This window comes from Naegleria gruberi (genome assembly GCF_000004985.1).
Source record: "Naegleria gruberi genomic scaffold NAEGRscaffold_3, whole genome shotgun sequence".
Lineage (NCBI taxonomy): Eukaryota > Heterolobosea > Eutetramitea > Acrasida > Naegleriidae > Naegleria > Naegleria gruberi.
In genome coordinates, this window is record NW_003163324.1 from 149,747 (window position 1) to 168,480 (window position 18,734).

The window sequence follows — 18,734 nt, forward strand, 5'->3', positions numbered from 1 at the left end:
ATTAACAATCCTAACACAAGCTATTGTAAACAATAATTTCTTTCACATGTCTTTATTCTGTGGAACCAATTTTTCGGCAGAATTTGGCAACACTTTTATTCAATCAGCACGTGTTGATAAAACAAAAGCAAAGATTGAAAATTATTATGACTTTGGAGTAATTGCCGATAGAGATTTATTTTCATTCCTTCAAAAACACATTAGAATGAACAAGAAGGAACAACGAAATTTAGAACAATTCATTTATGAAAATGATTTTAAATATTTTAGAAGAAGATTATTTACATTGGCTTTGGAAGAATTGGAAAAAATCAAAGATGAAAGAAGTAACAATGATAAAAAATTGGTCATTGCATTCAAGAAATCAATTGAGACATGTTTACAATATGTTTGTAATGTTATGGTAAAGAAATATTTTGGCAATTACACAACCGTAACACCAACAGAACCAGAACCTTTCAATACACTTCAAGAAGGTATTAAGGAAGCTCTTGTTAATTATATTGCACACTATAAGTTTCCTTTTTTAGGATCAACCTTTAAGATTGAGAATAATGCTGTTGCTGATGCCTTATTATATTCTGCATTCTCTGGTCCAGAAAATTATGAAGATAAGTGTTATTCGTTCTCTGCAAAAGACTTTTTGGGCGTTGAGTGTGCTTTTGTTCTCGATATGATTATTAATACTAAACTTTATAACAAGGAGTGTCAAATATGTAACAAGGAGAAGGAAATATGTTATTAGTTCAAAGATTGAACTGATTAAGCGAACAGATTCTTATATCAATATGGAACATATTATGATCAGTAGATTGGTAAAAAAATGGAATGAACAATAAACAATATTTGATTACACATCTGAGAAGTATTACAAACTTTGAACAAGTTGTTTTTGTAAACTAGCAAATAACAATTGAAATAGAATTGATTTGGATTCAAATCTTATTGAAGATGGAATTTATTAATTGGTTTTTATTAAAGCTCTGATAAGCCCATCGATAATCGCACCAACTTTCTCAATTTTCCATAAAATTGGTCTAATTTTTCAGAATCAATACTGTTGGCATCTGTTGCTGAATAGAATTGTTCTTCTCGCTGTCTGATATATGCAGATACATTATATCTAAGGAGAAGTCTGTCAGATTCATCAAGTGACTCTTCTTCATCTGAGTCAGAGGTTGAAAGTGTTGAATATGTTGAACAACCATTACCAATTAAATGTTTGAGGTTTTTCAATAATAAAAAGAAAGATGCATCTCTAACTCCCCATATGACCAATAAACTTGGTAAGATACATAATGAAATAGCAATTAGAGCTACCAAATAAAACAATGAATAATCTCCCAATACTAGGAAAACTCTCCACAATCTTCCTTCCAAATGTCCCAAATTTCCTCCCAAAAACGACATGCTATTAACAATAAGGAATACACAAATACTTAATCCCATTATAACAGTTGATAATCTCAGATTTAGTAAAGAAGGGGATGGTTTTTGAGTGATACCAGGATGGAATTTTACATGATTACACCTTTCCATTATCATAACTGTTAGATATTGTACAGAAACAATAATAAAAATCATCAAACTATTAATATGCTCCAAATCATTTTTAAATTTCCCAAATCTAGATATTTCAATATTTAGAGAATTTTCATGAAAATTTTGAGGTCTACTCAAAATATTGGCTCCATAATAACCAATTCCAAAGCAAGTGAATAATACAATAATAAAACCTTGATAGGCAGCATTCAAAAACCATAAAAATAAGCTGGTTTGTGTTAAGGTTTCTCCTCTTCTGGAGGATCTGTATAGCTCTGGAATCTTTTCTAGAGCCATATCAGAAACTTCAAATGAATGTCCATTATTAGCACTTCCCAATTTAAGTGAAGCTGGAGTAATGTACCGTATTAAATCTCCAATTCTCACATCCCCCATAGAAAATGCAAATGGCACAACACTAGTATAAAGGATGTTATAAAAAACCAGAGAATGGGATTGTAAAATAGTATTTCCACTGAAATAGGTGAAAAGTAAATTATAAACAAGCTGGCATGCAGCCAAAACAACTGATTTGTACATGGTGTACTGTGAAATGAGAGCCAATCTCTTGTAACTGTTTCTTCCATGCACAAGTAAGAGACGTTTCAACATACTAAATCTTGGAATGCCAAAATCAGCTGCTCTAACAGCCTGTAAATGTTCTGACTCTGTATTGACCTCTTGATGAGTTTCTTGATCTATTTTGGCACTCGAACTGATACCAATACCAACATCTGCCTCTAGAATCATGTTACAATCATTTCCACCATCTCCAATAGCCAAACAAATTGGAGAGGAGAGCGATTGAAGTCTATTGTTGGAATCTTCTGAGGAGAGCGGATATTTAATGAGTCTGACAATCTTTCCTTTCAATTTGGGAGTCATTCTGCAGCTAACACATGCATTCACTGATTTGCAAAGCTTTAAAAAAGTTGAAACATTCTCCAAATCTGTTGACTCTTGTTCATCCAATATGAAATTCAATACTCTTCCTTCAAATACTAAACATTTGAAAATATTAGATTCCAATTCATCGTATTTTTCTGAAATTATTCTCAGAGAATCTCTAACAGAGGAGAAGGAATTTCCTTTCAGATGGGATATATCGATTAAATCTTGATGTAATGAAGGAACCAGATGACAGGCATGAGCAATTTGTACAGCTGTTTCCATCTTGTCACCTGTGAGCATCCAAATAGAGATTCCAGCCTCTCTCAAGCTATCAATACACTCACCAACTCCTTCTTGAAGTTTATCTTCCATAGCAGTGGCTCCATGTAACAGAAACTCCTTCTCTATTGAATCGACAATTGGTTGTTGTTCTCCTTCTTCCATTTGTGAAATTGTTTCCAGGAAAGTGGTGACTTCCTCCATAGCAAGCTCTTTACCAGCCATAAGCATTACTCTAAGTCCTTCTTTCGAGGCAAGATTCTGAATGTGACTCAAGGTTTCTTGTAGTATTTCAGCATTTGCTTGATTGTTCATCCTCTCACAAATAACATCATCTGCTCCCTTACAGAAAATATAATATTTACACTGGTTTGGATCGTCAGATATTCTTTTTACAATTATGGACATTCTTCTTCTATCTGAAGTGAAGTGAATTACTTTCAATATATTATATTCCTCCAAAGTAAAATTATTAGCATCTGAATGGATTCTCAAAATCATTCTTTCCTCATCTCTGTAATTTAAAACAACTCCTTGATATGCTGCATATTTGACAAAGGCATCCTCTTCGGGCGAGCTCGATCTGTAATGTGGCAAGAAGGATCCACTTGTTGAATTGTCGCAATAAACTGTATGGCAAAGGGCCAAATTTCTCAGGAAGGACAATGTGCTCTCTGTAAAATTACATTGCTCATTGAGGAAACCAATTTTGTGAGTATTTATGCTGGTAGGATGATGAGAAACTGAGGCATCAACAACCTTTCCATCAACAATAACTCTAGAGAGTGTCAATAAATTCTCTGTTAGGGTACCTGTCTTGTCACTGAAAATGTAATCTATTTGACCCAAGTCCTCTGCTACAGAAGTATTGGATGCACTAGTTCTATTCCCCTGAGCATCACATAAAAGGTCATCTTTTGGTATGAAAAACATTGAGATAATGTACTTGGCTACATCTGACGTGATTTTCAAAGATTGTGGAATCATTAGAGAGCATAACATGGTAAATCTCAGAGGTATGATTAGGTAAGGCAATATCTTTTCAGCAAAATATTCAAGCACATCAAGAATGTAGTAACCAGTGACAAGCTTGGAATGTTGAAAATCTACGGCCGTATTAAGATAAAACATATTCTTTCCATTATTAAAATAGAGATAATTGCCAATTAATCCAAAGGCCAATCCAATAGAAAACTGGACAATAAAAATTCCAACTACTACATGGTTGATAAAGTTATCCATCTTGGTCCATTTCATTTCAACTTCCTTTCTATTCATTCCAATTTTTGTTTCATTTCCAGTATAAATTACTACAGCCAAAGCAGATGCGGTACTTTTCAATGTTGTGCCTTGTAATAGTAAATTATTAGATGTGACTGAAAACCTGTCCATTCTATTCTTGTAGGGTACGATTATTTCACCTTTGAAATGATCCAAATCTGCATTAGGAGCATTACATTCAATAATACATGAAAAGTCATTTACCATTGATACTTCACTTTCACCACTGGAGGTAGTTAAAAGTTTCTGGATTGCACCAATAGATTTCTTCTCCTTGTAGTGAGATTCTCCATCGAGAGCACTTGTTTCCACCCAGGCAATACCACCTGTTACTGTGGAAAAGCCTTCTTTTTTCAGGACATTGCTTGAATGAATGAGAACCATATCAGCTCTAATCTGTTCATCATCTTGCAGATAGACAATATCTCCTGCTTGTAGTTGATAGGAAGGAATTGTTTCAGTTTTTCCATGTCTGATAATTGTCACTAATTTGCTATTAATTTCAGAGTCCTTCTGATATCTAAACAAATCATCCACTAGCTCCTTAGCTACTCCGACTGTCACGACCAATATTAAGGGAATCCACGTCGTACTTTAAAATTATGTTAAGAATGTTTCTAACTTTTTGAACTCTTATACTCACATTGGATTAGTTGGACTGGCAGCTTTCCAAAACTGAAGACAGGCCAATGCCAAAAAGTACTGATTCATTCTTAATGAAAATTGAGCACTAATACTCTTCCACAAGAAGTTGTACCATCTATACTTAGTATTACTAATTGTATTGTCAGAATATCTGGGATAATTAAAATTTCGTTCTCTTGAAAATTCTTTCCTTATTTGAATGGCTTCAGTCAATTCCTGTAAAGAATGGTATTGTTCAGAAAAGATAAATTTCCAAAAGTAATCAATTAATTCTTGCCAAAACCTTTCGAACATGGCTCTACTTTGAAACATTCCCAGTGCTGTTCTATATACAGATGCTGTTGCATGACCAGTGCTGGAATTTGCTGATGAAGTCGAAGACCTATCGTCCAATAATACAATTTGTGAATATTCATTACATGAACAACTCGAATAAATTAAAGATCCAACTATATAAATTACATTCTTTACACAAATATTAACCAAAATATTTGTGACTTGATAAATTATTAAACATATTAAACTTGTTATATACATTAACATTGTTTTTTGCTTGGCAAATGATTTTGCAAAATTTACAATTCTTCTTCTACCATTATTTACAGAGGGAGCAATTACCTGATCATGATAATGTTCATGTATCAGCTGTTCCCTCTCAAAACAATGTGATTCTACATTTCCATAAATTATTCTTCGTTTTCCTTTTTGTTCCGAATCAAATTCCTCCATAACAAGTACTGACGATGGTTGTATTTGTTCATAATCATCAGAATAATTAATATTTGACTCATCGCCATTGTTAGAAATTTCCTCTTCCTGATAATAGGCAATCTCTCCTCCTGATAATGATGAAGATGGACTTGACACCTCTTTCATAGTAGATGAACGATCTTTTCCATCATCCCGATCATCTTCCAATGTTTTACTATTATTTATTGTTGATGATGTTAATGTTGATGGATAACTATTCTCATCATCGTCATTGTTGGATGATTTCCATCCTCCTTTACTGGCTGCCACTGATGTTCGAGAGAGAATGGTTCCTCCACCATTTGTATTCATTTTTTTTAATTTCACTTCTAAAATTGGGTATTAATGGGTTGTGCTTGGAATTAATAATTTAATGTATAATTTAATATTAAATTAAATTGTATTATTTATTGGTTGATTTGAGTGAAACTAATTTTTGAAAATTAATTTTCAATTAATATTAATGTTGTGTTCGAATATTTATATCACTAAGTTTATAATCTGGATATGTAGTTTCCACATCGAGGACTTGATTTTTTAATCTTTCCTTAAAAAGCTATTCAATAATTAAATTAATTTTCCAAAAATAGAAATTTTAAAAACACGTACAGCAATGTTTCCCATAAACTTATCAAGCAATATCAAGACATCATCATGCCCATGAAAATAAGCTCTTCTCCTAGGTGTGTGGCCTTCCTTATTTTTCACATCAACCTTAATCTTTGGATGATACAATAACAAGGCAACAATATTGAAATATCCCTCACCACAACAATAGTGAAGTGGTGTATTTCCGAGTGAGTCCTTTACATTTACTGGTACACCTCTTGATATTCCATATTTTACAGTCTCTATATTTCCCCATTGACAAGCATGATGCAAGATATTTCTATTCATCTATATTTTCCGATCATATTAATTAATAATTATTAAAATAATAATCAATTTCCATTATCACAATTATCACAATATATATAAACCAATCCACTCCAAAAAAGAGTTCAGAATACATACATGATCCTTTACATTAGCCTTCTCCTTCTTATCCAAAATTTCCTTCACATATTCAGGTTTTCCCAACAACCCTGCACAATGAAAAAAGTATTCATCAATAGCCATTCCTAAATTATTTTCTAAACTACTACCACTACCACTACTAACATTACTCCCGTTAACGTTCTTATTTTTGTTGCTTTTTGGTGACGAAGATGATGAAGAGTTATCATTGTTCCCGCCAGCAGTGTTGTTGTTCGTTGTGGATAACCATAAATTTTGGCGGGAAGAATCAGAGAGGGAATTGTGACTTGAGGAAGAAGTAGTGTTGTTGTTGTTATTGGTCTTGTCCTTCTTTCGGAGGGAATCTAATAATTTTCGAAATAATGTCATGTTAACGATGAAAGGTTTCTTTTTTTTTTGCTTTTACATTTGACATGTGGCAAAAGTTGGTGTCAACAGTTCACCAAACCTTACATTTCAAATAATTAATGGTCATACCAGATTTGAATAGAGTTTTGTAACTTTTTCGATTAATCTCTTACACTTTAAGGGAGGAGACATATCTATAACAAAAATATTCGAAAGTTAACGAAACCTTGTAAATTTATTACCTGGGTTGACAAGCAGACATGCAATGAAGTGTTGCAATATCCAGCTGTCTCAATCCTCAAAAAAATAAATGTTTACTGTGAGTGAGGGTAATCGTCAACTAATAGAATGAAAGAATTTGGAGACGGAATTAATTTCTCTTTGTTGGAAACTAGAAACGAAACTTTACCTTCATCAAATAGCTCTGTTTATTGTTATGAAATATTATTCGAATTGGGATCTTTGAGTAGGGATAATTCGGAATATCAGTATGGCCTCTGTCCAGATACTTGGGTAACTTTAGGAGTTTCGTCTAGTTTACTACTACTTTATTTGATTATCTTGCTTACAAGCATTGTAGGAATTGCAAAATTTTGGAACGAGGGACATATTCGAGCAAGAAGTCCAATACAAATGATCTTGACTCTAACTGCAACCACTATTTGTGTTGTATTGGCATGTTCTAGAATGATTGCTGGCAGGAGATTATTTCCATGCGGTTTATACTTGTTGGGATGTTTAATATTCCCTCAATTAACGATTATTCCATCATGCATTCGATGTATAAGAATGTATCTCTTGTATATCTTAAATTTGAAAAAGACGAAACTGGTCGAACTCAAACGAACTGCATCCATGTATCTAGGTTCTCGACCCAAAGATCATGAATTCTCAGAACCAAACTCACCAACCTCTCCAGTTCCTCCAACTTTTAGTCCTGATTTTCAAACCCTCAATTCGTTAAATTCCGTTACAACGACCATTGATGAGGTATTTGTTGTGAATATTGAGAATGAAGATGCTGATTCAAAGATTGAGGATGGTGATATGTTTTCTAGTCCAAGATCAGATGATAAAATGATATCGAGTTATTCCTTGGCATCACATCTCACTTCTACAGAAGGTTTTACAATGGAAGATAATGTTATACGAAAGGTTGATTCTCCACCTAGGAAAGATTCCAAGAAGGTAGATTTTGAGGCTTTCACCATTGAGTCAACCACAATCGATTGTAAGCAAATGGACAAGATTGAAAATCAACTCGAGGAGCAACACTCTGGAGTTTTCGTTCGAAAATATCAGAAACACATCAACATCCTCTCCTTCATGGTCAGCTACAAGATGTCCATTCCAATTTACATTTTCTTTCTTGGAATGCATATTGTCTTGTATTTCATTCTGGGTGGAGTTGAAAGCTATTTCCAATCAACACAGAATCAAGAAATATTCCTTCGACCTGGTGGAGATTTTTTCCTGTTCAGTCATGGGTGTGGAATGTCCTTGAATTATTCCATTATTTTGGTCTCACTCATGGCAATCTACATATTCGCAGAGATTTGTTGCTTAATTTTGAGTTTTTTCGGTGATAAGGACACATGGAATATCAAGAGAGAAACCATTGCCTTAATTATTGTTCAAATATTGTGTGCCACGTATTTTATTATTGGAATGTCAGTGCCAATACTGATTGGAATGGTCGAGTTTTTTGTTCCATCCTCAATGGCTTTTGTGGTCATGTCCATATGTGAAGTATTCATTACGGTGTTTCTTCCGGTTGTGTACAGTTTCTTACAACATATCCGAAAGAAAAAGAGTAGTATGGAAAATAATTCATCTGATTTGTGTTTTATTCTGGCGAGAAAGAGAAGTTTTAAAATATTTCTCGACTTTGCACGGAGGAGTTTTTGTCCAGAAGCTGTCATTTGCTATGAACACATTCAACATTATAAGAAATGTTCGAAAAGAAATCGAAAGAAAGTTGCGAATAAGATATTAGAAACTTATTTAAGGTTGGGAAGTCCACTCGAGCTCAATTATCCCAATTTACAACGACTTTATGATGATTTGGAGATTAAAATCAATTCGAATGAAATACCAGAAAGTAATTTATTTGATCAAGTGGTATTTCATTGCCTTCAAGATATGAAAGAGTTATTCGAAAGGTTTAAGAATCAAAGTAAGGAAGCAAGAGATATTCTCGCTGCAAGAAAAAAGACAGAAACTAACAGCAATTCAATCACATAACCTCTTCATTATCTTGTGAATATTTCAAAACACTCAATTTGGATTTTCATTGATGAAACATTCAACGCTCCCTCCAATTCACTAAACTTTTCATTTTACAACAATTTTACAAAACTGTTCACAATTATTTCGAATATTCGAAACTCACAAAAAAACTCAATTTACTTTTTTGAGCAGCCAAAGGTCATCGCCCCTTGTCTCATTGGAACGTCTCATTCAATAACATCCTAATTAAAATTCGTTAAAAAAATTGAGTTCATTGCTTTTGTGATAACATGAAGAATAGCACCAAGTTGTTAATTTGTCAAATAATAACGTCATCCATAGTGGCCTTTGTCATGTTTGTTGTTTGGATTGGTGTTTTCTTTGGTGAAACCTATCGTAAGTTTTAATGTTATGATGATGATATTGACCTTTCGTATAAACAAATAGCCGAAATTAGAGTGAAAGAAACTTTCCTTGCCTCTACTTGTAATGTTGTAGGTAGATCAGTCGTATCATCTAAATGTTGTACCAAAGACTGTTCCTATTGTAGCTATTGCCAAAGTGGTGATAGTTGCTCATCCTTGGCTGTAACCTTGGCCATCAATTCGACATCAGGTTGTTGTGATGGTTACAAGTGTTGTGATACATGTTGCGATAAATGTCAGACATGTACTGGTTCTGGCTCTTCAAAATCATGTTATTATCGTGATTGTAATTGTAGATGTTGCAGTAGTGTGCAGAATTTGCAATGTACTTTGACATGTAAGGAATGTTGGACACCAACTGTTACTATGGAATATCAAACAATAACCAATAGCACTGTACAAGCCAAGATCTCTAAGAGCTGTAACACTGATTACACTTGTGTTGATAATTATTTGTCACTTTATCAACTCAATCAAACTTCACAATGTTTTTACAATCCACAAAATACTCAAGAATTGGCAACTTCGAATGAATATACTCCACACAAATTTGGAATAATGTATACATTCGCTGCATTGACTATTATTTCAGTTATTTGGTTGTTGATTGTCTTGTTTATTTCATTGGGTTTATGTTTACATAAGAATGGTTTCATCAAGATTGAATTTACTAGAAATGGAAGTTCAGGAAGCACTAGTGCTTATCATGATGCCACTGCCACTACTACCACAATTGAAACAACGACAACTAAACCAGTTGAAAAATCTTATGCAACTTCCACACAATCCATAACTTTAGACCAAGCAAAAGATGATTCTCATAATAATGAAGTTTATCAACCACCTGTTGTTGCTCAACCAGTTGCTGCTACTGTTGGAGGAAATGGTTTCTATGAACCAACTGGAAATGAACCAGTCAGTCAACCAGGTGTTAGTACTTTGCCATATCCACCAACTAATGATTTCAATCCTTATCAACCATTCAATCCTAATGCTAATTACAATCCAAATGCAGACAATAATCAATATATTTCTTATGGACCTACTAATTAACAAGTTATCAAATAGGAATTTATACAACTCAACTTTAGAAACTAGGTTTTTATCTATTGGTTAAACGGCCAATTGAATATCATCAAATTACAATATTACTGGTAATTAAAAATAAATTAAATCTCTCAAATTATCTAAATATCATCTGATTCATACTAAAATCAAGAGATTTCTAAAATAGTCGTTTGTTCAAGTCAACTTTTACATTGGGTGTACTGATGAACTTGCAACTTTAGTTGTACGAATTATCAAAAAGTATAATATTAAAGTTCACAAATCAAAAAAAAATGTCACCTCCTATAGTCGTGATTGACTGTGGATCAACAATGTGCAAGGCAGGTTTTGCCGGAGAAGAAGCACCTATATCAACATTCCCTTCCGTTGTTGAATATCGAAAGACGAAATCAATCATGCTCAACCAAAGGGAGAGAGTTGGGGATAGAGTATTCTCCCAGATTGGTGTAACTTGGGCCAAGCTTCCCATCGAACGTGGCACAATTGTGGATTGGGATGGCATGGAGAAGGTGTGGTATTACACATTTCATGATGAATTGAGAGTTGATCCTGAGAGCAATGGTGTGCTATTGACAGAGAGTGTGTTGAATGACGATACAGCTCGTGAAAAGACAACACAGATCATGTTTGAAAAGTTTAATGTGCCCTCGTTGAATCTTGAAAATCAGGCAGTCTTGTCATTGGTTGCTTGTGATTGCCAAACTGGTGTTGTGTTGGAGAGTGGAGGTGGAATTACACAATCTGTTCCAATTTATGAAGGACGTGCCATTAAAGATGCAGTTTCTAGATTGGAATTGGGTGGAGAGGATTTGTCTGATTTGTTACATCAGATTCTAAACGAAAAGGGTAAAGTGACAAGGTATTTTGAAGAGATGTACTATGGGGCAGAAACTAGAAGTGGACGTTGTATTTTGGAGAGTAATGGTAAGAAGGTAAATACGAATGAGAGACAGATGTCTGCAGAAATTAAGAAAAGTTGTTACGTTGCTTTGGATTTTGAAGAGGAGCTTAAACAATTCGATTCGAAAGATTATGAATTACCAGATGGAAACATGATCACGATTGAAAGTGAAAGATTCAGATGTCCAGAAGTATTGTTTCATCCAGAATCAATAGGAATGGATGTTGGTGGAATTCATGAAATGATATTCAACTCAATTGGAATGTGTAACCTTGAATTAAGACCAGATCTTTTCAACAATGTTGTGCTTAGTGGTGGAAATACCATGTTTGAAGGTATTGGAAAAAGATTGCAAAAGGAATTATGTAGTTTAGCCCCTGTTTCCATGAATATCAAGGTTACTGCCCCACCAGAAAGACATTGCCTCAGTTGGATTGGTGGTTCAATAATGATGGCATCTTCTGCAAGCCAACAGCAGAATTTTATTTCAAAGCAAGAGTATGACGATATTGGTGCATCAATTGTTCACAGAAATTATTGTTGAACCAAATGAAAAAGAATACATGTAATACATTCATTGCCACAATTTGTGATATTTTCATTAGCCGATTTACTATTCAATATATTAATCAATCAAAATGTAATTAAGGATTTTTTATATTAAGCACTCAATAACCCGAGATTTAAAAAGGCAGCATCTTGGAACTCTATTAAAATTGTCGGTTGGAATTGAACGCAAGTTCCTTAACAAAAACAAAATGCCAACACATTCAACAAGCAATCAACACAATAACGCTCAAAAAAGCAATCAGTATCTTCATTCTCATCACGAATTAACCAAAGCCGACTCTAAAAGTTCAGATCTATCCAATGTCACTGTAGAAGTTATTGGTACGCATAAGGATATTCAATTGGATGATGATTCATTGGAGATTAAGGGAAATTTAAAGATTAAGAGAATTACACAGTCGATTGTCGAGTGGGATATTCCAATCTATGATGATATTATTATTGAGAGAATATACGGAGAGGGGAAATTGTATTATCATGATGATTATCAGACTAGTCATCATCATCAACACGTACAAAATCCTCAACTCTTGAAACATCAACAATTAATTTATGATAGTCGTTCCTCTGATAGAATTCTATGCTCCAATACAAAATATATTCGCTTACATAGTGGTCATGCCTATCTGTTCAAACTTGCAAAATATGAAGACTCGGATGAAATTGTGGTGCATTATAGAAATAAGTACTCTTTGGATCTGTAGCTTAATTCTTTTTAACAAACAGCTATACTTCTTTAACATCAATATATTAGCTTAATCATTACCATCACCACTCTCCAACAACAATTCTCCACCAAATAAAAATTAAAGCCCAAATGAAATTATTCCGGTAATGATTGGCCTTTTTCGAGAATGAATATTCGCGATGAATCTCCAATACAAAAAAAATATCTGTTATCCTCACAGCACAGGAGAGATGGTCAATGAAAAACAAACGGATAATCATCACGATTCCGAAAAAGATCACAAGCTTATTTATCAGCACCATCATCACGTAGCATTTAATATTAATCCTCCTACTGAAGATGAGAAGAATAATCAAGCCAATTCCACTACAATAGATGATCATTCATCAGAGAATAATTTATTACCCAAGATGTTATTATTGCAACACAATCATCATCATCTTCACCATCACTTGGAAGAACACATGAGCACTGATGCTACTGATGTTACCTCTACTGATGATTTCACAGAGAGTACTGTCAATGGACATTCTCATGATGAGAGTGCTCAAGATGTTGCCATGCACAGGATTGAACAAGTTGCTGAACGTTTTGCAAATGTCACAAAAAAGAAGAGTAAGAAGGCTCTTAAATTACTGACAGAGAGTCCTTTCAATATTTTCAAAGAGATTATGGATGAAGAGGAGGAACAATCCTCTGGTGAGGAAGATTTGGAAAATAACATACCAAAAACTGTTTCTCACTCGAGAACACAATCCATAGAATCACTTCCAAAAGAAGAAATAATTGAGGAAAATGGTGTAACAATTAATCAAACTATTCCGAATGCTGTTGGTGACAGCAAGGAACAAAACCCTGAATCGAAGGCATTGGATGAATCCACTCACTTGGTTCAAGACACTGAATTCACTCCAAAGAATATTTATAATCAAGAAGATACAGGAAAGCCAATCAAATTCCACACCCACTTTTGTCTGTGCTCTTTTGATGAGACTCCTGATTTTTTGAGAAACAATCCATTCATTAGAAATCACTATAGAAAATACTTTTCTTTCAAATTATGTCTCCAAAGTATCTTTAGATTACACAATGAAACTGTCAATATCTGGACACACATGCTTCCAATATTTGGATACGTTGCTCTCATATTCTATACCATTTACTTTATGGTTGCAGAGCATAATACTGGCTCATTCAGTGCACAAAACGTTTTGGACATGATCATTGTTATCATTTATCTTGGATTTGCAATTAATTGCTTTTTCTGTTCATCAATGTATCACACCCTTAACTGTCACTCAAAGAAAATTTGGGGTATTTCGTACAGATGTGATGTGAGTGCCATTTCTGGACTTATTGGAAGTAGCATCATTCCAGCTCTGTACTTTAACTTGTATTGTTATGTTGGTTGGCAAATAGTTTACATTTCATCAATTGGTTTGTTTGCAGTTGTTGGAATGATTTTCCCATGCCTGCCATTCAAGAGTCCGCGTGCTCTCAAAATTTTTGGTATTGTGAGAACTGTTTTATTCATTTCTATGGTTTTGAGTGCTATTATTCCAATTTCACACTTTTTACTTTTCATTCTTCCATTGAAACAAGAGTATACAGGTAGTTTCTATTCGGATTACAATCAAGATTTCATGATTGGAATTATCATTGTGGTTTCATTGTATGGTCTTGGATTAGTTTTCTGGCTCACCAAATTCCCTGAAAGAGCCTTCCCTGGCAAATTTGACTTGTTCTTTTCATCACACAATATTTGGCATGCTTTCATTGTTGCTGCCAGCTCCTTATGGTATTATTATTGTCTGACTCTGTATGTTGTCAAGGTTGAAAAACTGAAACTTGGCCTCTCTTGTCCAAGTGATGCATTTTAATAAGGCAAAAAGAAATACTAACGAACTAATGTAAATAGTTAAAATAATTTATTGTGAATATTTTTCAATAGCCAAATTTTGTACAAGTGAACCAAGTTCAAAGACTGATTTGATTGCTATCAGTTCATCCTTTGGTTGAACAAAAAGAGTATTAGCATCTCTTCCATTCTTTGAAAATGCTTCATCCAGTGAGTGATTCACAAATGGTGTGCATTTAGAAGTGAGAAGAGAATGTCTGCATAAAACAAAGAGAGCTTTTCTAGCTGCAGACAAGGCAACAGATAATCTGTGAGGATCATTCAAGTGACCAGGATGGGTAGTTCTAACAGTTGAAAGAATGACAATGTCATTAACTTGACCTTGATATCTATCAATGGTTGTTACCACTGGATAACCCAAAGATTCACATCTTTGTTTGAGAATATCCCTAATGAGAGTCTTCTGACCTTGGTATGAAGCAAGAATGGTAATAGAGTCAGAGGAGTGACCAATTAGACGCAAATACATGTACAGTGCTACAGCATATTCAGCCTCTCCTTGATTTTGGTACATGTGAGAGGAGAGCAATGTTTCACCTCTTCCATTCAAATCTTCCACATTTACAAGTTGATAATTAAATTTGAATCCTTTCAATTTCTCTTCAGAATATGTTACATGATCATAAGTGTTTGGATAATTCCATTTGAATAGAGGTAGTAAGGATGAAGAAATTTGAGTTGAATCGAAAGGAAGTTTGATAATATTCTCCTCATCAATGAATCTTCCAAAACGAGCAAATAAAGATTGACTCAAGTTGGAGAATGGCTCTATTTGTTTGTTATATACCACAGGTTTCATTTGATTTAAATCTCCAATCAAGATTATTTTCTTAATTCTCTTAGATACTGTCATTGGGATGAAAGATTCAATTTCTGAAATTCTGCCAGCATCTTCAATGATTAATGTGTCAAAATTAAAATTGAGTTCTTGGAATTCCTTTCTCTTTACAGCCGCATGAGTGGAAGTCATGGCAACTACTCTTGATTGTTGAGTAAGAACGTGGTTACATCTCGATTGGTAGGCTCTGATATTCTCCAATACCTTACATTCGTTGATGAGTTCGAATAATAATTTCAATTCGGAATATAATTCGTGAGCCATGTCTAAATTTTCATTAAATGACTCAGACGAGAACAAATGCTCTTCATTCATAACTTCTCTAAAGTAATTTTGGAATGGGAAGTTGGTCTCAAAGAATGAAAGACTTTCATTTTCCAATTCCTTATCCTTTGAACCACACAACTCCAGGAATGACTTCCAAAGAGAGTGAATATTACCAATAAAGAAATGAGAAGCTGTTTCACATGAAATATTAGTGAATTGAGGATAGCCAAGAGAAGTAGCCAACTGTTCTAGAGTTTTCAAAACTTCAATTCTTTTTTGAATGAGGTAATTGACTCTACCGAATTTGCTATACTCATTCTTTTCACCGCCTAGTCTAAGTAAATGTCTTTCGTGTACTTTAGAATTCTCTAATTGTTCAAATACGCTATTCAAAGCTAAATTTGACCTAGCAATAATCACTGTTCTTTGATTTGGATTTGTAACATAAATATTCTCAATAATCTTTGTTAAAACGTTATGCTTTCCGCACCCTGGAGGAGCTTGAATATAGGTGAGTCCCTTTTCTGGGCTGGTTGCTGATCGAATGGCTCTTATTTGCTCCTTACTGAATCTATAACCAGTATCGGTTGCATTAGGTGATTTCAACTCTCTAGGAATGTATGATGAGTAGGCTGTAACATTCTTCTCCAAACCAAAGGTAACAGTGAAGTAATTAGAATTGGTTGGACTAGAAGCTTTCAAATTGCTTGGAACATCTAGAGATTCCCTAATATGGTCTTCATCTTGGAAAGAATTTCTAAAATCAACTGTACTCTCAGAAGAATCGAAAGAAGGTTCATAACCAAGAATATAATCTGATAACCAACTAACAAGGTTGTTTGTTCCATTATTCATTAAATTTCTCATGCTTTCGAGAACAGCTTTGAAATTATTATCTTTTGGTTTCTGTCTTACTACCAAGTTAAAGTGAGAATAAATGTCTACTCGTGACTTTTCTTGTTCCTTTCTATCAGCAAGATATTGAATCGGATCCAATAAGACAACCAATCTACGTTCTGGTGTTGAAAGCTCAAATTCAAGGGTTTCGTCTTGCTCGGCAACCTTTGTTTGGTTGTTAATGACATTTCCATCCGCATCCTCTTGCCTCAACAACTCACATCCTCTAATAGAGACAATGCCAAACTTTTCATCGAATTTGGCATTTTCATTGCTGTGCATTTTGGCCTTAATTTGAACTAGGAAAAGAATATCATTCTTTCTAATATTTTCCCATTCCTCACGAATACTTTGTGATTCAATAGAGGAAAGATTAATCGTAATGGCTCCTTCAACCTTGGATGGTGAGGTTTCTCCGATACTTGGGGGAGCAACCTCAACAAGTTCAAAAGGAGAAGTCATCGGAAGGGCCATTCTAAATCCAGAATGAAATTGTGTCTTGCCAGTTGCAGGATTCTTAGAGTATTCCAAATTAGAAATAGTATTTTCAAGAGATTGTCTCAAGCTGTATGTCTTTTCAAGTTTGAAAAGCTCATAATTTCTGAGCAAATAGTCAAACAAGGAGAGATATTGAATTCCAAGTTTTGGAATAATATTTGGTAATCCTTTGTAAGCTAAATTGGTTTGAATAGATTCATCGGTAAGACCTTCAGCCCAAATGGTCTTTTCTGTTGGATAAAGAGAAGTGGTATTGATCTTTTCTATTGGGGATGGTTTTCTTTCGTGATTGGATACTATTAATTCAATGAGAAGCTCCTCAGAAAAATCCTCTCCAGTTTCATACTTTCCCACTAAATCTAAATGTCTACACAAATCTACTAGCTCTTCCTTTTTAATTGAAGCGAGGATCTTTTCGAGGTAATCCCTAGATTGAACTGTAGCAACTGTCTGGACGGAAAGATCCTTTAAACTTTCAGTAAAATGTTGGAATGATATTAATTGCAAATTTGCAACCTTTTCAGCATAAATACCTGCATATTCTGTTGCTGACAAGACTTCTCCTGTATCGTCATTAATATCGAAATGTAAATAGAACTCGTATTTCTCTACCAAATCAAAAAACTTTGAAGACTGTGCGCCTGTTCTTAAAAACAATCTACAATGCTCCAAAACATGAGCATCTAACAAGTATAGACGTGAAAATTTTCTTGTTGGTATTTGAGAAAGTAAATCTATTAAAAATTCTAAAAATCTTTCACAGTATGTCATTAATTCATTATTATCACCTTCTACCAAACTCTTGAGAGATTCTAAAAAGTGAGTGACAAGAGATGGAACAAAGTTTGACTTGGAATCAGAATTGTTTTTCTTTGCAGAAAATTTTTTCCAATATTTTGTTAATCCTCTCTTTGCTATTTCATTGTTTCTTCTAGAAGGATTAACATGAGTCCACAAAGGTAGTGACACATAATCCAAACACAATCTATTTATCAAATCAATATGAGAGAAACAATTAATCAGAAATACGATTAATATCAGTCTTTCCTTTGTATTCCTATATTCCAAATTAATTGCCAAATTATGTAATTGTTCGAATTTACTATCAGTAGCAATATCCTTGAAATTAGTTTGATGACATTTTTCATTAATCATTACTATTAAAGATAATATAAATTCTCTAGAGTTTTTTCCATTATCAAAATTATTCCACAATACACTATTCATGTGTTAATCAATTCATTTCCTAAGAAAACTTACTGTTCAAAATAATTCGATGAAAATAATTGTGCAAATACTCCGCTAGATTCATTCAACAAATCCATACAAATAACATCAAATACTTGATTAATTAATTGTTCATCAAGAGCAATACACTTTTCCCATCGGGTTGATAAAACTCTAATTTGTTCATCATTGGCTTGATCCACCTTCATTTTCTTACTAGAGGCCTCTGAAGATCCTTCTTCCACAGTTGTTTGTTGATGATCATCACCATTCATACCATCACCATTATCAGGTAACACATTTTCCTCTGGATTTTTTCTCTTCATTTTTTTAATGCTGGAAAACAAGGTAAGAATAATGTGCTTGCTTGAAGGTGAATTGTTTTTCTTCATGTATTATCATCATTAGTGTTTATTATTATTTACAATTTTAATTATTATTATTATTCTAATAGG

At 33.9% G+C, this 18,734-nt stretch overlaps 10 protein-coding genes across 10 annotated transcripts; 7 read left to right on the forward strand and 3 right to left on the reverse strand.

Moving 5' to 3' along the window:
- Positions 1-46: 46 nt before the first annotated feature.
- Positions 47-745, forward strand: NAEGRDRAFT_62207 (uncharacterized protein; the record flags this gene model as incomplete). The annotated part of the gene is made up of 1 exon (XM_002682182.1): positions 47-745. The coding sequence occupies one exon, from the start codon at positions 47-49 to the stop codon at positions 743-745; it is 699 nt and encodes a 232-aa protein (XP_002682228.1).
- A 206-nt stretch (positions 746-951) lies between these two features.
- NAEGRDRAFT_56698 (phospholipid-translocating P-type ATPase) lies at positions 952-5,700 on the reverse strand (the record flags this gene model as incomplete). The annotated part of the gene is made up of 3 exons (XM_002682373.1): positions 952-4,513; positions 4,637-4,854; positions 5,257-5,700. The coding sequence occupies 3 exons, from the start codon at positions 5,698-5,700 to the stop codon at positions 976-978; spliced, it is 4,200 nt and encodes a 1,399-aa protein (XP_002682419.1). The 3' UTR covers positions 952-975.
- Positions 5,701-5,955: 255 nt separating this feature from the next.
- NAEGRDRAFT_29976 (uncharacterized protein) lies at positions 5,956-6,285 on the reverse strand (the record flags this gene model as incomplete). Its single annotated transcript, XM_002682374.1, has 1 exon — positions 5,956-6,285. One exon carries the CDS (start codon positions 6,283-6,285, stop codon positions 5,956-5,958), a length of 330 nt encoding a protein of 109 aa, XP_002682420.1.
- An 816-nt stretch (positions 6,286-7,101) lies between these two features.
- NAEGRDRAFT_62211 (uncharacterized protein) lies at positions 7,102-8,997 on the forward strand (the record flags this gene model as incomplete). Its single annotated transcript, XM_002682183.1, has 1 exon — positions 7,102-8,997. One exon carries the CDS (start codon positions 7,102-7,104, stop codon positions 8,995-8,997), a length of 1,896 nt encoding a protein of 631 aa, XP_002682229.1.
- A 254-nt stretch (positions 8,998-9,251) lies between these two features.
- NAEGRDRAFT_78015 (uncharacterized protein) lies at positions 9,252-10,596 on the forward strand. The gene is made up of 2 exons (XM_002682184.1): positions 9,252-9,378; positions 9,430-10,596. The coding sequence occupies exons 1-2, from the start codon at positions 9,273-9,275 to the stop codon at positions 10,458-10,460; spliced, it is 1,137 nt and encodes a 378-aa protein (XP_002682230.1). The 5' UTR covers positions 9,252-9,272; the 3' UTR covers positions 10,461-10,596.
- Positions 10,597-10,747: 151 nt separating this feature from the next.
- Positions 10,748-11,920, forward strand: NAEGRDRAFT_30052 (uncharacterized protein; the record flags this gene model as incomplete). Its single annotated transcript, XM_002682185.1, has 2 exons — positions 10,748-11,326; positions 11,405-11,920. 2 exons carry the CDS (start codon positions 10,748-10,750, stop codon positions 11,918-11,920), a joined length of 1,095 nt encoding a protein of 364 aa, XP_002682231.1.
- A 214-nt stretch (positions 11,921-12,134) lies between these two features.
- On the forward strand, positions 12,135-12,650 carry NAEGRDRAFT_62214 (uncharacterized protein; the record flags this gene model as incomplete). The annotated part of the gene is made up of 1 exon (XM_002682186.1): positions 12,135-12,650. One exon carries the CDS (start codon positions 12,135-12,137, stop codon positions 12,648-12,650), a length of 516 nt encoding a protein of 171 aa, XP_002682232.1.
- A 189-nt stretch (positions 12,651-12,839) lies between these two features.
- Positions 12,840-13,715, forward strand: NAEGRDRAFT_78016 (uncharacterized protein; the record flags this gene model as incomplete). Its single annotated transcript, XM_002682187.1, has 2 exons — positions 12,840-13,524; positions 13,674-13,715. Exons 1-2 carry the CDS (start codon positions 12,865-12,867, stop codon positions 13,713-13,715), a joined length of 702 nt encoding a protein of 233 aa, XP_002682233.1. The 5' UTR covers positions 12,840-12,864.
- A 154-nt stretch (positions 13,716-13,869) lies between these two features.
- Positions 13,870-14,436, forward strand: NAEGRDRAFT_2286 (uncharacterized protein; the record flags this gene model as incomplete). Its single annotated transcript, XM_002682188.1, has 1 exon — positions 13,870-14,436. A coding segment is annotated over one exon (567 nt), but the record flags the coding sequence as incomplete, so codon positions are not given.
- A 108-nt stretch (positions 14,437-14,544) lies between these two features.
- NAEGRDRAFT_78017 (intron-binding protein aquarius) lies at positions 14,545-18,605 on the reverse strand (the record flags this gene model as incomplete). Its single annotated transcript, XM_002682375.1, has 2 exons — positions 14,545-18,271; positions 18,313-18,605. 2 exons carry the CDS (start codon positions 18,603-18,605, stop codon positions 14,563-14,565), a joined length of 4,002 nt encoding a protein of 1,333 aa, XP_002682421.1. The 3' UTR covers positions 14,545-14,562.
- Positions 18,606-18,734: the final 129 nt, after the last annotated feature.

Excerpts from the sequence above, each read along its gene's own strand:
- NAEGRDRAFT_78015 (XM_002682184.1), top strand. The coding sequence starts at position 9,273 with ATGAAGAATAGCACCAAGTTGTTAATTTGTCAAATAATAACGTCATCC. Across the intron at positions 9,379-9,429 it reads TTTCTTTGGTGAAACCTATC|CCGAAATTAGAGTGAAAGAA; the intron begins GTAAGTTTTAAT and ends ATAAACAAATAG.